Below are 25,194 nucleotides of genomic sequence, written 5' to 3'. Positions count from 1 at the left end.
CTTATGTTCTTTATTAAAAAAAAAAGACAGCAAAGGGGATTGTTGAGTATAGAATGCTGGACATTTATGCACTTTGTATGATAAATTTCCTGGGAGCACAAAGCACTTTAAAGCAACTTCAGCCCCCTTCCCTCAACAATTCATACATCCTGGATTGCTTTGTATCAGAACTGAAGACCAGATGCGCTTCACAAGGTCCATGCAGAACAAGCATCTGTAGATAACTTCACACAAGCAAGCCCCACGCTATTATATCCAGGCACAATGGGATGGGATTATGGGAAATGTGTCGATGTGTGTTAAACTAAAGGTAAAGGGACCCCTGACCATTAGGTCCAGTCGTGGCCGACTCTGGGGTTGCGGCGCTCATCTCGCTTTATTGGCCGAGGGAGCCGGCGTACAGCTTCTGGGTCATGTGGCCAGCATGACTAAGCCACTTCTGGCGAACCAGAGCAGCGCACGGAAATGCCGTTTACCTTCCCGCCAGGGTGGTACCTATTTATCTACTTGTACTTAGACGTGCTTTTGAACTGCTAGGTTGACAGGAGCTGGGACCGAGCAACAGGAGCTCACCCGTGTGTTAAACTAGGCTATTTTAATTTCTCAGGAGCTAGCAGCTGTTAGAGATGCTTTGACTCCTCCTTTGGCTTGTGCAGCGGCAAAAAATGGTGACATCGATGCCCTAAAAGCCTTACAGAATATGGTAAGTCCCTCTTTTGTATAGTGTATTTCATATGATCATTTGCGCCCTGAACAGGAGAAAGCCTCACAGGCTATGGTCATCTCAAATGCATTTTTGTTGTGGGTGCGTATATAACTCTATGACATTCAGGCTCTATAGTTATGAGGGGAAAATTAAAAACCCAGGGTAATCTTTCAGCAGGGAAAAACAATTACCATAGATTAGAGCTAGAGTCAGAGCAGAATGACTGCTGGCCTTTGTATTTTCAAAGGGGAAGCAACCATCGCTTATGATATCAGGATTGTGGGTTTTTTTTTTAAAAAAAACAGTCTAGTCCTTTGTTTATTTGTTCAGAAGTAGGTCCTGTACCAATCAATGAGGCTTACATGCCCTTAGGTGTGCAGCCTAAGCCTGCATAATACCTTCTTCACTAAACATGTCAAATGAATTATATTCTTATACTGACTGCTCCTGTAGGTCTGATACTGTGGTGCTAATATGTTTTTGTGCCTCCCCAGATTTGTCCATTTATTTATTTTTAATAATAATTTAAGGGTGGTATTCAACTTTTACTTAAAGGAAGTCCATTGAAATTAAAGTTAGATCCATTGATTTCATTGGATCTGTTCTGAGTAAAAGGTAGTTGAATACCACCCCAATTTTTTTTAACTAACTGGAAGGAATTCAACATCACATGCTTCTGATTGGGAAGCATTTTGAGTTGCAAGATGGAACGATTTCCTCTTCCCCTGCTGCTGTTCACTGGCTTCTCTTGACCTCCCTGAGCCAATGGGGGGGGGGGAGCACAGGGAGAGGAAGGGGCTGTTACCCTGTTGGGTGAATGGAAGTCCTTGTGCAGGGCTTCTACTGATGAGACTAGTTAGTTGAATCCTACCCCCCCTCCTTCTACTGACTTCTCCAATAAGTACTGTGGTGCCAGTGGTTTTTGTGTGTGGCTACCACTCCCTGCCCTGCCCAAATTTGCCTGTTAAAAACAATTAATTAAAAAATAGGGGGTTTTTGCCATTCCTGTGGGTCACCTGCCATAACTCTGTGATGCCGAAAGCTTTTGTGATTCTTCCAAGACCCTCAAAATGCAGCCACATCCATTTTTACACTGCAGCCATACCATTCAGCGTCTGAAGAATTGATGATGGGTCAATGTGGCTCTCATGCTGAAAAGGTTAGCCATCCCCGTTATAAGGTCCTCGATGGGGGCTTTTCAACCTGATCATTGCTGTGTGCCTCAGCTGTCCTGGATTGGCCCACAGAAAGAAGCCTCAAGAGAGTGTTCTCCATTAATTCTAGAGTTCATATTAAAAATAGTAAGAAAGCCAGTTTCTTGGCTGAGAAACTGGGAATCTGGGAAATGATAAACTGGGCATGTTGCTGAGACCTTCGTTAGATGGATGAATTATTATTATTTAAATACACTCCTTTAAATAAACTTGTCACAGGGTGGCAACTTGAGCTCTGAGGATTATGATGGTCGCACACCTCTTCACGTTGCATCTTGTGAAGGTAATTTGGAGATAGTCAGACATCTGCTGAAGTCTGGGGCAACTGTCTATGCTAAAGACCGATTTGGAGCTACTCCACTGCTGAATGCCATAAAGTTCAGGTATTTATTTCTTAAGTGCAATTTACAGTGCTTTTTTTCTTAAAAAATGTTTAGGGGTACTCTCATTCCATCTGAGATTTAGGAAACACCATGACAGGAAATGAGGCCGCCATCGGGGGTAGCAACGGAACTGATATTCACCATGCTATTCAATGGAACGGACGATTCACTGTGCTAGAAAAGAAACAATTTTAAAAAAAATGTTTTAGTTTCTTCTCCCATTAGATTCACAAAATGTTCAGGGGTATGCGTACCCCTGCGTAGCCCCCAGAAAAAAAGCACTGGTAATTAGAAAACCCCAAAAGCCCAGAAATCGGCCATCTCAAGGGTGGATTGGGGATGAGCCAGCCTGGGATCCAGCTGCCCTCACAGCTGGCAAGGGCTGGGATTGGGATTGGAGGCTGACGTTGGCACAGGCACCAGCCCAATCTGCTTCCCTCTGCAGCTGCTGTGGCTGGTCAGGCTGCAGGTGTGGCAGTAACACTCTTTTTGAGCAGCTGCAGCAGCGAGCAGTTTCATAGAATCATAGAATCATAGAGTTGGAAGAGACCACAAGGGCCATCGAGTCCAACCCCCTGCCAGTTTAGATTACTTTGCCCGAGTAGACTTGTACCTGTGGGTGTTGTGAACAGGAAGAAGTGCCTCACACTTCCCCTTCCTCTGTAGCACTGCCTTTTCCAGAATAATTTTTTGTATCTGCCCTGTCCTGGGGATGCATAGGATGTCCTTGCACCTGGAACATGCTTATATCTCAGGAAATAAAGATAGAAGCAAGCCCAATGGGACAGTGTTGTGAACGAGCAGGAAGCGTGAAGTACTTCCTGTTGCACTTGACAACCTTGGAACATCCAAATCTGTTCTTGGTTGGAGGAAAACCTCTGACCATTGAGTAGGCTAAATATCTCTTTTGCTGAACGTCTGTCAGGGTTAAAAATACTACTATGTTCCTGAAAATATGTTGAATGTATATAAAAATGTTTATATGTGTGGTATTTACTATCTAGTATCATATGCAGACTACAGGTATTCTCTTCTTTCAAGATGCCTCTTTCAGGCTTTCCTGGAAGTATTTTAGAAAAATGGAAGTATAGGACCTCTTTTAAATATAGGACCTCTCTTGGGGGCTTTGAGTGGCTCACTGCACTCTGCTCATGTTCTGTCCCTTTCCATGCCCCCCAGAATCTGTTCCCCAATCCTTTCTCTAGTATATCCTATGCATTTTATTCTCCTTCTCCTAATTCTTGCCAAGAAGTTAAAAATTCTGCAGATACACGCATCTATGAGAATCAGTTATGAGGAATAACTACATCTTTGCAAACTTTACTTGCCACACAGATATGGAAAGTGTTTGGAGGAAATCTAAAAACTCATGCATAATAAATAGCTACATTTTAGGCTAGCAAGCTTATCAGTTGCACCTTCCCCATAACTACAGCATTCATAGGAAGCAAACTTTTCTCCTTAAGACTTTAAGAAGTCGTTGGTGCCAGAGTAATTCTTCTGGCCAGGTCTCCACACTCTTGACATGTATTTTACATTGCAGATGGGTCATTAACAGTGCAAGCCTATACAACCTATGAAGCAAGTACTGAATTTTTCGCCCCATAGGGCGCGCCGGCCCATAAGGCGCACCTAGTTTTTTGGGGGGGAAATAAAGAAAAAAAATTTATTTCCCCCCAGGCACGAGGCTGGGGCAGGGGAAGCCAGAGCTTCCCCCGACCCCAGCCCCCGGAACAGGCTGCTCTCCGCAAGCCGGGGGAGCCCTCCCGTGGCTTGCGCAGAGCTACCCGAAGCCCCGGCGCGACTGCTCAGCGCGACGAGGCTTCGGGGTGCAGGCAGCTCTGCGCAAGCCGGAGGAGCCTGGCGGGAACTCCCACGGGCTCCCAAGGCTTGCAGATAGCTTCTTGAAGCCTGGAGAGCAAGAGGGGTCGGTGCGCACCGACCCCTCTCGCTCTCCAGGCTTCAGTGAAAGCCTGCATTCGCCCCATAGGACGCACACACATTTCCCTTCCATTTTTGGGCGAAAAATACGGTACCTTTGAATTTAGTCCTATACACCCAGGTAATAGGATGTATAGAATTGCAACCAAAGTCAGTTGGCATGCTTTCTTAATAGGCGTTATGACAATCTTGTTAGCTAGCCAAGCTGTTCAGATACAGGAAAATTTGCCAAGAATCTCTTAAAATTCTCTAGGAGCAAATTAAACAGACTTACTGCTGAACAGAGATGGCACTTGTCCAGCACACCTATGCAAAATATTCCTGCAAACAGCTCTCTCTCTCTCTCTCTCTCTCTCTCTCTGTGTGTGTGTGTGTGTGTGTGGTTAAACCACACCCAGTCACTACCTGAGGAATTTCACATAAGTTTGTTATTCAAATTCTTAAGCTTTACCACTCCCATAAGAAACTCCTACTGGGGACTCTTGATCTTTTTAAAGCTGCTGAAAGGCAGGTTGGAAGAGAATGAAGCCGGGTTTTAGTTCAAGCTTATGCTGCCGTCAGGTTGAGAGAACGACCTGGATCATTTGTCAGTTTGCAGAGACTGTAATGATAGCTTCAGGCCTACTCTGCCAGCAAACTTTACTGCTAAGCTTAAGGTGGAATTGGATGGTTGAAAATCTATAGAATCAGTTAGATGCTACTTTTGCAGTTGGAACTAGATTGTGGAATTAATTGTACAAAAAAGGGGAAATCAAGCTTTAATAATGTTTTAACACTTACCAATACAAGTACATATAACTGGAGGTGCAGAATGCAATATTGGAGGACAAAGCCTGGTGGTTATTGCAATCCAGCTCTCTCTCCTGAAGCAATACCCGCTTATATGTAAATATTCCAAACATGATATGGAGCCAGTTAGATAAAAAAAATAAGCCCTGGCTATATTGTAACGTCCGAGATACTGCTTTTCTCCAAGGCACTGTAGTATTCTTTGCCTCTAATATGACATCATCCATATAGCTGTAGTGATAACTACAAAGTTGCTCTCAAAGTATTTACTCTCTGAAGCCCTAGAGCAATCAGTTCTGAAGCATATCTTGAAGTATTTATATAAACAGTCCCATGGAATGAAGTTAGTGCATTTTTCCACAAACAGTTTCTTAGTGTTCTGATGAGATCTGACAGCAGTTTAGGAACAACTTGCAAGCAACTGGAAGCATGACAGTGGAACCAATTCAGAAGAAGATATTTAACAGTATATAATGCCAAAGGCCAGTTCACAAAGTTTGAAATGTTGGAACATTGTATGCATGGTACAGTCCAGGCTTGCAAATGTGTGCTATTGCATCATATATATATATATATATATATATATATATATATATATATATATATATATATGCTTTCGTAGATTTTCACACCAAAACCTGCATATATATATATATATATATATATATATATATATATATATATAGTGTCCAATTTTCCTCACAACAAATGAAAAAAGTGGAAAGATTGTGGGAACCTGATACATATTATGGGGTGTGGGGTTATGTGTAAGAGGCAGCATGCACAGGCATGGGACATGCAGTGTTGCAGTCTTTCCAGATTTCCAACTGAGGAATGAGAGCCCTATCTTGTCCTGGCTCTTTACAATCCTACTCCTTGAAGACTCTTGTTATGTGGCGCGTCCACCTTTTGAAGTCTTTTCTGTCTGGGGCGTGATAGGTCAGTTCATTGCTTTTTGCAGGAGAACCAAGGAGCCAAAGGAATGAAGCTATTCAGGTTTTGGAGTGGGTTACAGCTGCATTTCTTTCAGTGGTAGGTGGGAAATGTGCTTGTGGAAAACCCCCCCCCCCAATCTCTGTAATGCGTCACTCAGATTCTTCAGGCCCAGTGCAGGTGGGGCCATGAAAAAACATTTAAAAGCATTTGCTGGATTAAAAGATGTTGGTCTTAGGAAGTCTTATGCCCTCCGATTCTGATCATACCACAATAACTAGAATCATGTTTAGCAAGTATAAAGTGCTTTCCACCTTCACCGTATCAAGCAGTTGGTCCCTTACCTTTCCCGCCCCGACCTGGCCACAGGGATCCATGCCACGGTCACCTCCAGGCTTGACTACTGTAATTCGCTCTACGCGGGGCTGCCCTTGAAGCTGTCCCAGAAACTCCAGCAGGTGCAGAATGCTGCAGCGAGGCTCCTCACAGGGTCTCTGCCATGGGAGCATATTCACCCAGTGCTTTTCCAGCTGCACTGGCTCCCAGTGGAGTACTGGGTCAGATTTAAGGTGCTGGTTTTGACCTTTAAAGCCCTTCATGGCCTAGGACCCTTGTACCTACAGGACCGCCTGTCCCGGTATGCCCCGTGGAGGACCTTAAGGTCCATAAATAGCAACACCCTAGAGGTCCTGGGGCCTAAGGAAGTTAGATTAGCCTCAACCAGAACCAGAATGTTGTATTTTAATCTTGTTTTTAAGTTGTATTCATTCAACTTTTTAATTATTGGTTGTTAGCCGCCCTGAGCCTGGCCTTGGCTGGGGAGGGCGGGGTATAAATAAAATTTATTATTATTATTATTTAGTAGAGTGGTTCCTGGTTCAATCCCTGGCATCTCCAATTAGAACATAAGTAGGGCCTGCTGCACCAGGTATGTGGTCATAGAATCATAGAATCATAGAGTTGGAAGAGACCACAAGGGCCATCGAGTCCAACCCCCTGCCAAGCAGGAAACACCATCAGAGCACTCCTGACATATGGTTGTCAAGCCTCTGCTTAAAGACCTCCAAAGAAGGAGACTCCACCACACTCCTTGGCAGCAAATTCCACTGTCGAACAGCTCTTACTGTCAGGAAGTTCTTCCTAATGTTTAGGTGGAATCTTCTTTCTTGTAGTTTGGAACCATCTAGTTCAGCTTCCTGTTCTCACAGTGGCCATGGGAATCCCACAAGCAAGACCTGTGTGCAATAGCACTCTCCCCTCCAGTTTCCAGAAAGTGGTATTCCAGAGCATACTGCCTCTGATTGCAGATAGTAAGACTGTGAGAGACCTCTGCCAGAACCCTTGGAAAGCTGCTGCCTGAAAGTTGACAGTAGTGGGCTTGATAGGCCAATGGTCTGATTTGGTATAAAGCAGTTCCATATGTGCATAGGTAGGCTAGACTTTATTTATTATCTCTCACTTTTCTCAGAGTTGTTTCCACCAACCTCCCATCCAGGCACTAAGCCAGAGTATTCGCCATTGGCATAAGCTTAGGAGTTTCCAGACCAGTCACTTGCAATCTCATATCACAGCTGAAATTCTGAGGCTGGGAATATCTTGAAATTTTGATTGAGGTAATCCAGAACAAGCTAACTGCGCTTAAGTCTGATTTAAATCAGTGGGGTTGGTTAAATAAGCTCCATTATTTTAAAAAGGCTCCTAGCATTTATGTCATAAATGCTAATTGGCTGCCATTTGTTTTCAGGTTCAATTCATAGTGCTCATTTTGGCTTATGAAGCCTGATGTAGCTCAGGACCACAATACAACCAAGGTTAGCTCCTTACATTAGAACCTGCCTTGCCTTTATGATTGTCACCTGAGGCACTCCTTTCTTACTTTCTCCAAGAGAAGTGCAGAGTGTGCCAGCAAGGGGATAGGTCTTTTTAGTGGTAGCCCCCACCTCCTCTAATAATCTCCCCAAGGAATTCTGCTTGGTGCCTATGTTATTAGCTTTTCAATGCCAGGCCAGGACAGTTTTGTTCTCTCAGACTTTTTGTTCTTAAAGTGATGTGATTTTTAGTCTGTTTTGGTGTTTATCTTTTAGTTGGATGGGGAATTGTATGTATGTATGTATGTATAACCCTGCAGTTCAGAGCTGCTTGGGTTATGTTGCATTGTGGAACACAGCACTTGTTGCTACCTGAAAGGGAGAAAAATGTACTTGATGATGTTGCTGTGTCTCAAGAACCCTTGTGATGAAATATTTAAGATAGCGAGCAAATGAATGAGGTCTATAATTGCAGTAGCAGTTAATAATATATCTCATGGAATGAAGTATTGCGAAACCATTTTTTTCAGAGAAGGGAAATTGCTTGGTAGTATGATTTAATATTTATTTTCCACTTATCGACAGAAGCAAAAAGAAAAGAAGAAGAAAAAGGCTTTTTGGAAAGTCTTATTCTTCATATGTGATATCTTGGTCATATCTGCCAGCCCTTATGCAAGTTTGTATGTGTCATTTCCCTTGAAGTAAACAATAGGGAGCAGTTACCAGCTCACAGATCCTACATGCTACTTCTGAATTTCTTGGTTAGGCATCAGGGTAGTTTAAAGCCTTTTTGCCTCTTGAAAAGTCTGTGATATTGTAATGTGCTTACACACAGGCATAGGATATAACACAGTCATTGTTCAAGAGGATCCCTTGTTCTCTTTCCCCAGGGAGTTGGGCCCATCTTGTGTACTGGGCACAGCCATTGCTGACGCTGATCCTGTTCTAGCACACCCGCCACCAAATCTCTACATGGCTGTTCCACTAAGCAAAGGGCTGTTTTGATTGATAGGGAACCATGAAAAAGGGAATTAAGTTATGGTCAACTCTGTGTGTCCCATGTTTAAGACCACTGGCCCTTAAATTTGAGTGTTGGTGCAGCCATATTCCAACTAGGAGTGTTGTCACAAAGAGAGTTTCCCTTTCTTCTTCTTTTACTCCCTGAAAATGCCCACTTGACTCACAGACTGGGAAGAATTTTGTGAAGGGATAGCTATCTCCATCTTGATCTGTGAGTTTTCCAGGGCCACCCCCTTGGCCACCCTCTGCTGGAGACAGAGTGTTTGGAATTTAACACTTGATGCAGCTAAATATTACACTTGGAGAAGATTTGGCACAGTTTGTGTTTACTTACGACTGAATGATGGGCATGTTGCACTGACCACAAATTCACAAATGTGCCTGAGTTTGATTGACAAGTCGGCATTGATACAAATCTTTCCTACATCATGTTATTTGTCATCAGTGTGACTTACAGTTCCCCTTCTGAAGAGAAAAATCAATATGGGAAATGGCTCTTAGATCCAGTTTATCAAAGAGTTGTTTCCATGTTAGCATGCTACAGATATTTCTATTAAGGTACTGGTGTGGTTAAGAATAAGTTCGTCTACTTTCTTAAAGGCACCACGATGTGATCCGCTTGCTACGCACAACGGGAGCTCACCTTTCAAGCCAAGAGCTTGTGAATGTTGGAACAGAACTCTGCAGGTATGAAAAAGTCATTTTTAAATGTCTTCAGATGACATTGCACCATGTCTATAAACTAGTTGACACATGGAATGACATCACTTGATTTGTCTACACTCATTTACTGTACATTTGATGACCAGCAGCTGAATGAAGTGATTTGAAAGTTCTTTATTACATTTATATCCCCACGAAAACCCCGTGAGGTAGGGCTAGGTTGAGAGGCACTGACTGGCCCAAGGTCACCCCATGAGCGCCAAGGCTGATTCGAGATTCAAACTCTGGTCTGGCAGGTCCTAGTCCTGCATTCTAACCACTACAGATTTTATATCTGTGATTGCCCATTCACACAGCACATGCCATGTCATTGCTTACTACTGTAGTCATCAAGAGAATAACAGGTATGTAAACCAGGACTTTGTTCACCATTGTATAAAGGTGGCAGTGGAATGATTAAGGATAGTTGGTTAACTATTAAAACTAGTTTGTAAAGAATACAAATTTCAGCCATTTCGAGTTTGGTTTTTGTCGTAAAATTTGGGTTGCAAAATGGTTGCTGTTTTGCTTTTAAGGCTCTCAAGCACTGGAGTGTCAAATGTTCACAGGAAAGTTAAAAGTTCAAGGGTAGATGTTTTGTTTAGGAAGTTTTGTACCAGATGTTGTGCACATGAGGGTCAAAAGTTCATTCTAGGATTCTGGCAATTAAAGGGAAGTAATTGTTAATCAAACTCTCCTCATTTTGTGATTGACTGAAACGTTGAGAGGAAGGGGGAGTGAAAATATTGTATATACGCCACAGTTAATCAGAATGTTGTGGAGTCAGGCTTGGAATCTGCTATGTCAAATCTTACCCACCTTCCAGGATTATTAAAGGAGGCAGTTAATCCACTCCCCTTACGTTTTTTTCACAAATAAATTGACCCTACTCTTAGCTTCTTCTGCCCTCTGAAGGACTTGTTAAACTGGTTGGCCATACAGAACAGCAAAATGCTTTGAGACTTTCAAGAACAACCAGAAAAATAAAACAGCGTATGATGCAATTTTGTACCAAGGTGTTCTGTTAGCCCTGACTGGTTTTTCACTTCATATATTTTGTTGTTTCTCCACGGCTTCTTTTAAAAATTAACTATTTTTAAAGATTGGAGTGGATTTTTGGAGCTCTTTGTTGACTAACCAGGTTTCATAGCACAGAAAAATATATAACACAAATATACCAATCCATTCTGAAAATGACTCTGCAAGTTCTTATTTGACCGGAGATTATGTTTGATCGACATCTCTGTTACTGTAACTAGTAAAAAATGAGGTGAGCCTTGACCCTTTCATATTTGGTTGCTGCCCCAAAGGGGGGGAAATGCAAGGGGCTGTTGGAGGGAGGGGGAAAGAAGCAGCCAAATTCCCTTTTTCTTTCTATCTCTGCCCCCCCTCCTATATATCAAAATGCCAGTTAATGAAATCCAAGGATGCTTTCCTTCAGGCCTGTTATCATAGCCCATCTCCAGGCTAAAATGCTGTTCAATTCTGATCACAGCTGTCGGGAAAAATTATGATTCTGACAGAACTTTGACCATGCCTCTAATACCTGATTATCCTTCTGGAGAAATAAAATATGGAGTGGGGTTTTTATGATCTTAATCTGTCATCTGTCCCAGCGGTTACGGAGACTGCATAAAGAGGCATGGCCAGGCCAGCTAATAGGAACCGTATCCTTGAATGTGCTCGAGGCAGAATTATCTCCCTCTCACTCGAAATCACTACCCTGCTTATCAAGGCTCTTCACCAACAGAGAAGCATAATCTCTTCACTATCTGGGTGACACTTTTCAGCTATAAACATCTCAATCTCCCACAGAGGCTTAATATGCTCCTTGTGAGGAGTTCAGGTAAAAGGATATACAACAGCTTCAGGGCGGCAGTGGTGGTGGGGAGAAGAGAAGAGGCGCCTTTGCCTCTTAGGATGGGCCTGTGCAGCTTGCAACCTACCACATCACCTGTCATGTATTGTGGTTTGCAAGGTGCTTGACAACCCATTCAATTTTGCATTCTTAGATGGGTAGAACCCCTGCCCCCACCAATTTTTTAGCCCTTGATGCCCATGCTAGGCTTGAGAGCCAGTGTGGTGTAGTGGTTAAGAGCGGTAGACTCGTAATCTGGTGAACCGGGTTCGTGTCTCCGCTCCTCCATATGCAGCTGCTGGGTGACCTTGGGCTAGTCACACTTCTTTGAAGTCTCTCAGCCCCACTCACCTCACAGAGTGTTTGTTGTGGGGGACGAAGGGAAAGGAGAATGTTAGCCGCTTTGAGACTCCTTCGGGTAGTGATAAAGCGGGATATCAAATCCAAACTCCTCCTCTTCCTCTTCTTCTTGAAGGCTGTGTTAGGCTTTGCAGGTCACAAGTTGCATAGTCATGTCTTACGATGCACATTTTGGAGAAAGATGGATGCCAACACAATATTTCATAGAATCATAGTTGGAAGGGAGTCATCTAGTCCAACCCTCTGAAATATAGGAATCTTATCTAAAGCATTCAAGACAGATGGCCATCCAACCTCTGCTTAAAAACTTACAATGAAACACCAAGTCTACCATTTCCTGAGGTAGTCTATTCCTCTGCCGAATTGCTCTTACTATCAAAAAGCTCTTCCTGGTGTTTAACTGGAATCTCCTTTCTTGTAACTTGAAACCATTGGTTTGAGTCCTACTCTCCAGAGCATGAGAAAACAAGCTTGATTCATGTGACGGCCCTTCTTGAAGATGGCTATTATATATCTCCTCCTCTTAGTCTCTTCTTATCCAGGCTAAATATCCACAGCTCCTTCAACTGTTCCTCATAAGGCTTGGTTTCCACTCTGTTGGTTCCAGTCTTGGTTGCCCTCCTCTGCACACGTTCCAGCTTCTTAAATTGTGGTGCCCAGAATTGGACACAGTATTCCAGGTGTGATCTGAGGAAGGCAGAATAGAGTGGTACTCTGACTTGTTGACTCATGTTAAGCTTGTGGTCCTCCAAGACCCCCAGATTCTTTTCACATGTACTGTTAGTAAGCCAGGTGTCCTGCATCTTATATTTGTGCAGCTGGTTCTTCTTGCCTAAGTGCAGAACCTTGCATTTGTCCCTATTGAAATACATTTTGTTAGTTTGCGCCCAGTTTTCCAATCTGTTAAGGTCATATTGAATCTCAATTTGGGTTGTGTCATTTGTGTGTGGCCTTTTGAATTACTTTTATTCATTTGGTATTCTTAGGCTAGAGACAGATGTGAGAGATTCCCATCCCTCCAACCGGCAATAGGCTTGATGTTTCAGGTGATATAAATCACTCACTCTTGCTTCTGGTGTAGTACTGAACACTAACTAGGCTTCTACAGGCTTCCTACCCCTAGAATTTAGCCACTGAGCTACAATTTCTTACAAAATCTGGCTCCTATGTCTTTATTAGTGTTTTAATTAAATAAATTGGTTTCACTTACCCTCTCCTTGAACATCTGCTTAACTTGCCTTGACGTTTTGTTAGCTGGGACTCCCTTTAGCTTATGCCCCAAGAGCCTTTCCAGTTTTGGGAGATAGTTTCACAACTGGAGGGGGTGACCGCTGACAATGCCTGTCTGCCTTGCTTTGCCTTGCCTTGCCAAGGCTGATCATAGTGATCAGAATGAAATGGAGAAGGATGAAGATTTTAAGGAGTCTATTGAACATTCAGCTTTATGAATTACACTGCAGAGATGCTAGCAGTGGTGCTGGTGGCTGGTGCTTATTGGGAACTGGTGGGGTGGAAGGCAGAAGTTCAGAGCCAACGGCAAGCAGAGGCAACCCCTGACTAACCATACTCAGTGAAAATCCACTGAAGTTAGTGGATATGATTAACTTAGGTTAATTAACTCCAGTGGGTCTACGCTGAGTAGAACTTAAGTTGAGTACAGCTCCAAGCTTTTGAGAGGACTTCAACATCCTGCTCTGTTGATCTTTCCATCAGGACAAGCATTTCAACTTGCCAGAAGGAATTATTCCTGCTCTCCTCCTTCCACACACTTCTGGGGGGTTCTCCCAACACTCCCCTGAACCAATTATTTTGGGGGGGGGGATGTGCTAGTGGAGGAGAGGGGAAAGCCCTGTTGTGGAAGTGGAAGTCGTTGCACAGGCTTTCACTGATGGGGCTCACCCTTTTCCGTATTTGGTTGCAATTTTTGGTATTTTTTCTGTCCCTTTGCAACTGATGTGCCCATGCTTTCCTTACAGGCGCAAATGGAAGCATGGGAAGCAGGTTAAGAACACCAAATTGTATTTTGAATGTGGCCAAGAAAAAGTGCCTTCCTAACCCCCAACAGCTTTTTATCAAGTTGCATCTTAAAGGGGCTTACCATTCATGCCACTATCAGTTTGCTGGTGTGCCCTCTGAACTCAACCAGAGCTAAAAGAATTGTTTTTGTTTTGCCATTTTAAAACCCGGAAATATTGCTCCTTGCTATAAGAGGATCTTAGGCTTATGTATGAACCCAGCTTCATAAACTACATTCTCAACGTTTTACTTAGCGTTGTTTTAGTAACAAGTCTTTATTTTAATACATGAAATCCAGCTGAAGACTTATTCATTAGGCGCACTTATGAAACTTTCAACGTATTACTAATCTTGTGTATATCTAAGATGGTGGAAAAGACATGATTAGCGATGCAGCTGATGAAAGAGTTTTGCTTAATCTCCTGACTCATAATGAAGGAAAGGACTGGAATCTTAAAAGGCAATTTTCCCATGCAAGGAGCATAATTAACCCAATATATGAATCGCGAGGAGAGTAGTTTGGCTAAATAAATGACCAGCGCCAATCAATTCCATTCTTTTTAATTGTGATGTCTTCATTTGGTAGGCATCAGGGAGGGCAATATCCCATTTAAATGTAAGTACAGTATCTCCATCTCTGTAGTGGGCAAAAGCCTTTATTTAAAAAAATGACACAAAGAATAAAAAAAATTAAAATAGAATTTGTTAAAAATGTGTATGTGGACACTATGCTGGCCTAGATTGGCCTTTGCGCCTTAGCCTGATCCAGCTGGGCTTATTGACACCTCTTTTGCCCTCTAGGCTGGCATCCCTCAGAAGGCCAGGTTTGTCTGGGGAGGAGAAAGGCCTTCGAGCTGCTAACTCCTACTTTCCACCTTTCATGAAATTAAAGTTAACATGCTTTTGTAGCACATTTGCTGTTATGCTGCGTTCAGGCAGTGAATTCTAAAGTTCTTTTTAAAAATGAAAATGAAGCAATTTGAATGCCGTCTATCCCACTTAAACTGCATGTCATGAGCTGAATCTTGTGTTGTTGTGAAATATGAAACTGCCTGTGCCTTTTCCCCTTTGGTCATGGGCACACCCACTGGGTGAAACTGGCCTGTTGAAAGCTTCTTCCTGTACACTCCTATTCATTTATGCGCCTGATTCATCAACAGTGTTGCTAGCTCAGCTGTTTGGAGCTTTTGTAACCTTGTCCTGCTTCTTCTGGCAGCCATCCCCAGCCTTTTGTTTGTCATCCTTTTTGGAGGTACATTGTTGCCAGTGCACAGAATTGGATGCCATCAGCCCTAGCAAGCATGACCAATGGTTAGGGAGGATTGTAGTTGCATTTAAGCAACATCTGGAGGGCCACAGGTTCCCCAGCCCTGTTGTAGAGGTTTGAATGAGTTTCTAGGTCAATATTTTTTGGGCTAAATGCATTAAGAATTGTTAATGGGTCCTGGGAAGAGAAAGCTGGATGTCAAATCAGTTTTCCTACTCCATTTTGGAGTGGGAAACTGATGCTATGTAAAGCAAAGGTAGCCATGTTGGTTCACAAGGAGCCGACCTCAAAGTCACAAAATAGTGGCAAGCTTTCAAGCTATACAAAACTGTTTATCAGGCAGCATCACGTTGGATGTTGTTGCCATAAATTCATCCTGGAAACTTTTGTTCTAAGAGTGAGATTGCAGACACTTATTATACTTCTCCAAATCAAAACATCTTTGTCATTTCACATTGATGTCTCAGTCCTAAGCATGTTTTCTCAAATATAAATGATATGGATTTAAAAGCAGGCATGAGGAACCTCCTGCCGGTTGGTCAAACTAGACTTCAAAGTATATTTAGAATTGCAGTCTAAATTGAGATTTAAATTTGGAATTAACTGTTGTTTCTGGTGCTGAACGCATTGGAAAATATTATTTTCCTTGGTGATAAGCTACCTCCAATGGAGTTGTGGATAGAGAGGATCCTGTGTTTGAGATCGCTAGGCCAGTCTGAAGAACAACAGTCCCCATTCAAAAGCCCCATTCCTTCACAAGTCGTTTGGTGTGAAAGCCTTGGCAGCAACACATGTTTGAATCTGTTTTAAATTTGGAAAGCAGATTGTACTGCTTTGAACATGGAAGATAAAATATATATTCTTCCCTCTCCCCATGCCAGTCTTGCTTTTAATGGAGATGTTGAAGGACTGCTGGCCTGGCATCTGGCTGGTGTGGATCTCAACCATCCTGGTTATGATGGGAGCACTCCATATGCCGTGGTAAGTGTGTGATTACTGTAATATGTCAGATGGACGTCCTGTTCAATATGTATGTTAAATCAAACACCTCTTCGGTTCTAAGGCAAATCTCCAAAGAGCCCCGCATCAACTTTAGAGGTTTCTGAAATGGCTTTGCACAGGATTCAGTGGAGCTGCAGGAGCAGGAGGCTCTCGAAGGCCTTGGTCAGCAGTCAGCAATCCAGTGTCCTCCAGGTGCTTTTAAATATAACACTCATGGCTCATGGCAGCTGCAGCCCAAAGCAACTGGAGAGCATCAGCCTAGAAAGCATGGGTTGGGTCCAAGCAGTTTTCCCCTTACCTCGCTCTTTTCCGAGGGAAAACTCACTCTTTAGCAATGCATTGGAATAAATGGCAATTTGGTAAAAACCTGAATTGCCATTTGTTCCAAACAAGTGCTAAAGAGCATTTCCCCCCAGGGAAGAACAGCAGGACAAGAGGAAGTGTTTATAAGCCCTTAGAGCAGTGCCTGTAATGAACTACCGGTAATTCAGATTAATTAATTCATTGAATTAGTTCAAAATCTCTGAGATACATCAGGAGCTAGAGGAGGGGACTCATGAAGTCTTTTCCAGATCTTTCCCCTCCCCCTTCATCTCTGCTGTCTGGAACTTAATGGGGGAAGCAGGGAGACTTGGAAAAGACTTTGAGCAAACAGGAGCTCATGAGCTGTCTTAAAGGTTTTGCAAAAGCCTCTTTGAGGTAGCTCCTCTGAGCAAGCTTCTTCAAAGGGTGCTTTTGCACAGCCCTTTAATGGTGAGCAGATGAGTGAGGATAAAATCCTGCTTCCTTGGGAACAGAATTGCATAGCCAAGGAAGGATTAAACCCTGCCCTCCCACCCATCAGCTGATGTCAGCTGCTGTTGGTGGGTGAGTGTGGTCTGGGGGAAATGATATCATGTGCCAAATGGACTCCCTGGCAGGCCAAGATTAGTCTGCAGTCCAGAGGTTCTTCATCCCTGGTGTAAACAGAACCACAAGGGCATTCTCCAGTGCCTATGCTGATGTTTCGAAATGGCAGGGCCTCTAGGGAAATAACAGGGCCATCAAGAAAGAAAGTGTGCAACTGGGTGATTGCTCAGGGTTTTGTGCAAATACCTGCTCAGCTTTTGTGCGCAGGGGAAAGGGGTCTGATTCTAATACTTCTAGACTGGTGCTAAATCACATAGACAGTAGGTTAGAGAGAAACCTACTGTCTACTCATAGCTTTAATGGAATGAAAAATCTCAATTGAGTTTGTGTGGTACAGTATAGTTATTTATATAGCTATCTGTTTTTTGAACTTCTAGTCTGCCAACTCAGCTGAAAGAACTCTCTAGTACACCATTTAAAAATTACATAGTATGCAATAAAATACACATAAAGTCTCGTAATGGATAAACAACCATAAAAGTTAATAGAAAACAAGGAAAGCAGCAGAAATTAAAACCACTTGATTTCTCAGCTCAGAAAGAAAGAGTCCTGTTTCTAGCGATCCATCTTCTAAACCACTGATCTCTTTTTCAAGCCATCTTCAGCACTCTGGAAATCATCCAACCTATCACTGTAAACCTGATGAAGAGAAAAGATTTCTATTATTTTCCTAAACTTTCCAATTGGCCAATCCTGGTGAGTTTTTCTTGGGAGAGGAATATGCCACCCCTGAAAAGGCCCTGTTAGTAGATTCCAGTTTGACCTCAGGTGTTGAAGAGATCTGAAGCAGAGGCTTTTTGCTGAAGTGTGAAGCGTATAGACGGTGCATATGGGAGCAGCATGTTTAGGTGCCTCTGTGTGATTTGTGCATGTGTATGAGCACCTATGTGCAGATGGCATAGCAGCACTTACTACTATCGCAACCTTTTCTTGTAGGCAAGAGCTGCAAATCGTATGAAAGTCATGGAGTTTTTATGTCAGCTGGAGGCCTAATTTGGTAAGACTTACGCTTTGAGAAACAACCACCACCAATGTTTGGCGGTGTGCATGTGGGTCATTCGCTCCATGAGGAATGTTTGGTTTGGGAAATGGACTGAGTTGGGACCACAGTCCTCTGGTTTGAGTTCATAGCAGCATATATCCATCTGTTTTATCATTACTTGGTGGGCTAAGGTGTCTTGCATGCTCACTAAGCAGATGGCTAAATACAGTCAACTTTGAAAGCACCAATTCGGGGGATCTCAGGATTTGGAAAATAGATCATTGCCATCAAAACTAACAGCACTGCCCGTTTGGGAGGACAATCCTTGTGTGCACTAGTCTATAAAGACTGCATCACATGTACACCTAAGGTTGTGGTACACACACACACACACACACACACACACACACACACACCGATTATGTAATCCCGATTATGTAAAGTGCAAATGGGACTGGTGGTTTGATTCAAGATTATCATGCTGGTAGTCTTGCCATGGAGACTGGATTGGCCAAGACTCCCTCTTGGAGACAAATGGAGTGTTCTGCTCTGGAGTATATGAAACCGCCCCAGGGTGGCTTTTCCTCAAGGAAGGCTGTGAAATCCTCCTCCTTGAAATTTCAGGCCATGTCTTAAGTTATTTGAAACATGGCTCCATACTGTGAAGCAAGTTTCTCCTTGCTTCATGGGCATGTTGAAATGATTTCTGCTACTTATCTCTGTATATTCAACAGTATGCAAATACCTATGGGCAATGATCCTGACTCGCTATGGTGCTTTATAAATGGATTACATATACAGTTTGAGAAGATACTGATAGGGTAGAACTCTGGAGTGCAATGGGTAATTTTGGGTGGCTGTCATTGTAAAGAAGGAATGTCAACCCCTTGCACTCAGACAGTTATCTACCTACCTACCTATTTATCTAATATATTTTCCTGATTTTCTTTAGATACTTGGAGCTTCCCTGAGGCAAGATGGGGAGGAAAGGCACACATCGCTGCAAGCAACACAGATAACAATTGAAGAATGCAAGCTTATGCTCACTGTTTTTAGTAAAGAGAGTCTATTTTCTTATATATATTTTTTAAAAGAAGAAACTAATACTTAGCAAAGGACATTGCAATACTTTAGACTCGGTGCCCATACTAGCCTATTGAATCAATTTGTGTTTTCAGGAAGGAATGTGTGATGATGAAACAAACAGCTGTTCTCAAACCACATATGAAATTGCCTTATAGCAAGTCAGGCCATGGATTCAGTGGTGGCATTGTCTGCGATGAGTAGACACAGCTTTGCAGGGTACCAGGCAGAAATCTTGCCCAGACTTGCTATCAGATATTATTTTAACTTCAGTTGCTGACTATTGGACCTGAGACCTTCTGCAAGCAAAGCAAAGTGCTCTGTTGCAGAACTACTGTGTCTCACTATAGCTCAGTGGCAGATGACTCAGGGCAGGAGCTTCTTCACAGAAATCTAGACACAGAAATCAAGTTTCACATTTCAGCAGGGGCTACCGTTTTTCAAAAGATGAGATAATCGGGAATTTCAGAGAGAAACATCATTTTTAAAACCAATCTTCTGATTTGCTGTGTACTGCATTAGAAACCTGGTATTAGCTTTCCTCTCAAATTAAGGTGGTGGGGGGGAGCACACACATCAGATTGCTTGAGAGAATTGTGGGGCTTCCAGAAGGGGGAAAAGTCTTTAAAATCTAGAGAGGCAGCCCTCTCAAAATATAGTATTTCACAAGAAATGACAGGATAGATATGGATTATGAAGAAGGAGTATGGACTTGATATCCCGCCTTTCACTCCCCTTAAGGAGTCTCCAAGCGGCTAACAATCTCCTTTCCCTTCGTCCCCCACAACAAACACTCTGTGAGGTGAGTGGGGCTGAGAGACTTCAGAGAAGTGTGACTGGCCCAAGGTCACCCAGCAGCTGCATGTGGAGGAGTGGGGAAGCAAACCCGGTTCACCAGATTACGAGACTACTGCTCTTAACCACTACACCACTAATGCCATGTGTATACTGCCTCTGAAACCAGTGATGGGGGTGTACAGGTTGCAGAGTAGGCAGGAGTGTAATGCACAGCCCCAGAACATGCTCAGTCACAACAGGATATTGAGTGTTGGTTGGAGGAGAAAAACAGAAAACCCGGGAGCATGGCCAGCTGGCCCCTAAACCTAAGGACTCCTGTTTGGAGATGAGGATACACTCCAGCTGGGATGGGTAACCTGTGCCCCTCCAGATATTTCATGGAAACAACTCCCACCATCCCTGACTCTTGGCCATTCTGGCTGGAGCTGATGGAATGCTTTCCCCTCAGATGTCAAGGAGAGAAGTAACTATACAACCTTTAGAAGAAACATGAAGGCAGCCCTGTATAGGGGAGGTTTTTTCTAGTGTTTAGTGTTTGATTATGTTTGTATATATATTGAAAGCTGCCCAGAGTAGCTGGGGTGACCCAGTCAGATGGGCAGGGTACTAAAAATAAAAATTATAATTATTATGGGGTTTGAAGTACAGCAACATTTGGAGAGTGACAGGTCCCCTTCCTCTTCCCCATGCTACAACATTTTGTTGAAGGTCATCACTTGGAGGGTCCCGCTTGCGGTGGTGGTAAAATCTTGGTAATTTGCAAGGAAGTCAAAATAATGCCAAAATTTGTAAGCATCTTTCTGTGGGTTCTTGCCTAAAGAGAAATCTGAGGAATATTTGAAGGAGGTGGTGGTGTGGGTTAAACCACAGAGCCTAGGACTTGCCGATCAGAAGGTCAGTGGTTCGAATCCCTGCAATGGGGTGAGCTCCCATTGCTCAGTCCCAGCTCCTGCCAACCTAGCAGTTCGAAAGCAAGTGCAAGTAGATAAATAGGTACTGCTCCAGCGGGAAGGTAAACGGTGTTTCTGTGCGCTGCTCTGGTTCGCCAGAAGCGGCTTAGTCATGCTGGCCACATGACCCGGAAGCTGTATGCCGGCTCCCTTGGCCAGTAATGCGAGATGAGCGCCGCAACCCCAGAGTCGGCCACGACTGGACCTAATGGTCAGGGGTCCCTTTACCTTTACCTTTCAGGGAAGAAAATACATGTAGGTATTTTGAGAACAGCTTAATTGCTTTTGATAAGTTTTGTGATACTTTTCAGGGTGACTTTGTGCATCTTTGTTTCTGCTGTCAGCACATTAGACTTCCCCCCCACTGTGTAATAGTGGGAGTTAGTGTGGAAATAATCACGATCTCTTTGCTATGCCTTTCAATAAAATCTCTGAAAAATATTAGCTCAGCACTAAGTGGTTGTGTTTTTTTTAGTGGGGCAGTGAGGAGGAGGAGGATTTATTGATCTGGTCAGTTAACAAGAATGGTAGCCATCAATGGTATTCTGCTGGTGAACAATACCATGACCAAGACAAGTCCTGATTGAATGGACTTAATCTAGCCCAGTATCCTGTTTCCAACAGTGATCAGGAAGACCAGGAGCCCACAATCAAGTCCAAGAAAAGGAAAACACAAAATTATATAATAAAATACTCATAAAAGCATAACCTACACACACCCACACCCCCAATTTATGTAAGAATCCACACCAGAAGTAGCCACTAAAACTTGGCTGGATTATTAACATTTCCCAAATGCCTGGGAAAATAAAAATGTTTTGGTCTGTCCCTCAAAAAATGACAAGAGTTGGTGCCCGGTGAATTTCCCTGATAACTGGGAGCCTACTACATTACTGTCAATTGTTACCCCACACTGCTCCCCCCCCCCATCACTTTCCTAACCACAAAAGGTCCATTTTTAAAAAAGGATTTGTTGTGTGAGAACTCTTTAATTGAAGAAACTTTAATTTCGGGTATGCCGTTGAATCCCTCTTGCAAAACAGTGAGAGTTGGGAGGTGACCTATGTCTTTGGAGTCAGTGCGTGCTCAGTCCTTTGTCAGAACTCTTGAGCATCTTGGATATAAACTGCAACTTCATCATCATCTTGAGGGTTTAGAAATTGCCCCGTGTTAAGAGCAGAGTCCCCAGATGTCTGAAGTGCCTTATGTGCCTTACTTGTGGGGTATACAAAAACAGTGATTTAAGCCAGTTCACCAATGCAGTGAATTCCTCTAAGCACTCATATTTCTAACTTTCAACATACAGAGTTGTTATACTTAACAAGCATCAACTTGGACCTAAGTAGTAGGGAGAGAGGCATGCCAAAGCCACAAATCCTTTTGCTTAAAAAGATTGGCTGGCCTGTGTTAACATTGCCGTAGTTATTATGTGATATAAAGAAGAAAATCACCACAACAGATGCTCTCGAAGTGTTTTGTATTGCCTCTTTTTCCTCTTTGCAATTTAATCTTGAATGCATGCAAAGAGAGGCTAAAACCTTGCTGAGAATGTTGCTTCCATCTGTCTCCTCCACCCTCCTCCTAGACTGAAATGATGATCCAAGAGCTTTGGGTGACTGAAACTATTAACTAGAGTCTAACAGCAATCTGGATTCGCCATGTGCTTCCCTTCAAGCCCCTTGGCAACACAGCCACAGGTGAGAATTACATAACCGGTTTGATCCTAAATTCTGCTTATGCACAGGCTTGGCTCATCCCCTGGGCTGTTTGGGGTTGCACTGTGGAAAAACACGTTTGGAACATGTAGTTTGACCTCCAAACCACACATGGCTGATCCAGCCCAGGATATGAGCTGACGGACAGCTATAGGAGCAACTTCGCCCCAAGCCTGATCGGTCACATTTTCAACATCCATTAAAGTAGTTCGCCCTGGCGCAAAGAGAGTAAATTAAAGGCAAGCAGGTTAACCGTGGTTTACGCAGTGGATTAAGCTAATGAGACCCTAAAATAATGATAGAAATAAACATCAAAAGGAAGCCAACTCGGAAAGTGTCTTCCAGGACCCAATTTAAGCTGGCTGTGATGGTGACAGCTTATAAATGAAAATGACAACGTAAACAGAACGTATGTGCGCTGCCTTAATTATGGGGTGTGTGTTTAAGTTCGCTTGCTGAGACCTAAACTGTGTCCACATGCTTGCCTTCATCATCTCCGACATTTTGTTTCTCAACACATTGCTCCTTGTGCAGGCGAGGGACTACACACAATGCCTGCATGAGAGAGCTCAGGTGGTAGAGCATGAAACTCCTAATCTCAAGGTTGTGGGTTCGAGCTCCACGTTGGGTGAAAGAGTCCTGCATTGCAGGGGGTTGGACTAGATGATCCTCGGGGTGCCCTCCAGTTCTGTATTCTATGAATGTCCCATGCCGTTGTTGGACATGCCTGGGTTATCAGCAGATGTGCACCTGTGCTGACCCCAACACCCCACACACTGCAGGCTTGCAATACATTCGGGTTGTTACCTTTTTTGCTTTTTATATAAGATCTCACTACAAGCTGAGTTAATGGTAAATCAATCTCGATATCCGTATAGTGAAAAAATCAAACTGCCTAAACAGACTTCCGAAATCATCTGCTTCAGTCGGTGGAGCTTGCCTTTTGAGAACAATCAGGTACCTTCATTGTACTTGTTTTTGGCACCTGCTAATATCATTCCTGTTTAGACAAGCCTACCCAGATGCTTAGAAATTTGAGGTGACCTTTAATCTGTTTTAGTATTTTGTAATTTTTAAAGTCAGGTTGTGAATTTTTCTTGGTTTTACTGTTTTATCTTTTGTAAACTGCTTTAAAGTTTGTGGATTTTTTTGTTTTTTTACAACCAAGTATAAATGTTATGGGACGTGGGTGGCACTGTGGGTTAAACCACAGAGCCTAGGACTTGCCAATCAGAAGGTCGGCGGTTCGAATCCCTGCAATGGGGTGAGCTCCCATTGCTCGGTCTCTGCTCCTGCCAACCTAGCAGTTCAAAAGCACGTCAAAGAGCAAGTAGATAAATAGGTACTGCTCCGGCAGGAAGGTAAACGGTGTTTCCGTGTGCTACTCTGGTTCGCCAGAAGCGACATAGTCATGCTGGCCACATGACCTGGAAGCTGTACGCAGGCTCCCTTGGTCAATAAAGCGAGATGAGTGCCGCAACCCCAGAGTCGGCCATGACTGGACCTAATGGTCAGGGGTCCCTTTACCTTTTACCTTTTATAAATGTTATGGGACTGATAAAACCAAGCACCGAATCTGGAGGCTACAGAATTTGGTGCCCTCCCTGCTGAATTGCAAGAAATCACTACTAAATTGCGCAAACCTGGCTAGGTCTGGAATTGCACGTATAAGCTGGAGCTGTATGTATCATTAAGAGCAAAAGACAAACCTGCTGGATTAGGCCAGGCATCTAATCAGGCATCCTGTTCACACAGTGGCCAACAGAAACCCACAAGCAGTGCCTGCAGTAAACCCACAAGCAGGTCCTGAGAGCCAAAGCGCTCTCTCTCACTGCAGTTTCCAGCAACTGGCATTCAGAAGCATGAGCATGACATTTATTACGGTCAGAGACAAGCTTGAGAAACACAATGGAACTACAATCCCAATAGCAAAACATACATTTAAAACAATATACAACAATGGATTTTAAGTTTAAAAGTGCGATAGGCATATAACACATAAAAACTTTAAAATAAACTACCTCAGAGAAATGACCCAAAGTCACCCGTGGATACAGGTTTGGGAATTTTCTTAACAAACTAGGTTGAAGCGGGGGGTGGTCTGCGCCTGCAGATCTGTGCACATAATCTGGCGACAATCCGGGTCGTCTTGTGGTCTTTGCCTAACAGGAGAAGAACGGATTTTTGCTTTACTGGGAGCTCAGCAAGCCTCTCCGGCAGGGGGTCATGGGTTTCTCTACATGCCTGATCGGAAAAGGGACATCTAAAAAATATGTGTTCAGGGCTTCCTATATCCCCCAATGGACAGGCGCAGATTCTCTGGTCATATGGGACTTTTTTAAAGGATCCTTCCAAGACCGGCGAGGGCAGAGCCTCACATTCAGAAGCAATTATTGCATCCAACAGTGGCAGTGGAACATGGGCATTAACAGCCCAATCTAATAGTCAGGGATGCACATATGTTTCTAAAAAGCTTGGATTTAGCTGATTGGCTATTCAAAGAGGTAAAGTAGGGTGACCGCTGGATTTGGTTCACCTGCTTTCCCCTCCAAACAACAGGATCAGCAGGGTCATTTTTGGAGGCAGTTGGATCACAGCCAGCATGTTTCAAAAGAGGGACAACTGGATTCAGGGCTGCTAACCAGTTTGTTTCACAAGGATTATATACAATTTTGCTGGCAGGGTTCCAAGCACAGGCCTTCAGCAGGGCATCTCCAAAACTAGAGAGAGACAGAGAGAGAAGGGGAAAGTCTGGAGG

General features: G+C 43.4%; 1 protein-coding gene and 1 long non-coding RNA gene across 2 annotated transcripts in view; one reads left to right on the top strand and one right to left on the bottom strand.

The window, feature by feature from the left end:
• The window catches only part of ASPG (asparaginase), a 60,487-nt gene extending 39,325 nt beyond the window's left edge, over nt 1–21,162 (top strand). The window contains exons 11-16 of the mRNA XM_081861710.1: nt 608–703; nt 2,140–2,303; nt 9,395–9,481; nt 15,879–15,978; nt 17,845–17,905; nt 18,843–21,162. Coding sequence (XP_081717836.1) covers nt 608–703; nt 2,140–2,303; nt 9,395–9,481; nt 15,879–15,978; nt 17,845–17,901 — 504 coding nt within the window. The 3' untranslated portion in view covers nt 17,902–17,905; nt 18,843–21,162. The remainder of the gene's footprint in view (nt 1–607; nt 704–2,139; nt 2,304–9,394; nt 9,482–15,878; nt 15,979–17,844; nt 17,906–18,842) is intronic.
• On the bottom strand, nt 17,232–20,863 carry LOC309345748. The gene is made up of 2 exons (XR_014158361.1): nt 20,769–20,863; nt 17,232–17,547 (listed from the first exon to the last, which is right to left on the bottom strand). It is a non-coding gene; the product is annotated as an uncharacterized lncRNA (long non-coding RNA).
• Nucleotides 21,163–25,194: the final 4,032 nt, after the last annotated feature.

This window comes from Podarcis erhardii, assembly GCF_964252035.2.
Source record: "Podarcis erhardii genome assembly, chromosome: 1".
Classification (NCBI taxonomy): Eukaryota; Metazoa; Chordata; class Lepidosauria; order Squamata; family Lacertidae; genus Podarcis; species Podarcis erhardii.
This window is presented reverse-complemented; position numbering and strand designations above follow the sequence as displayed.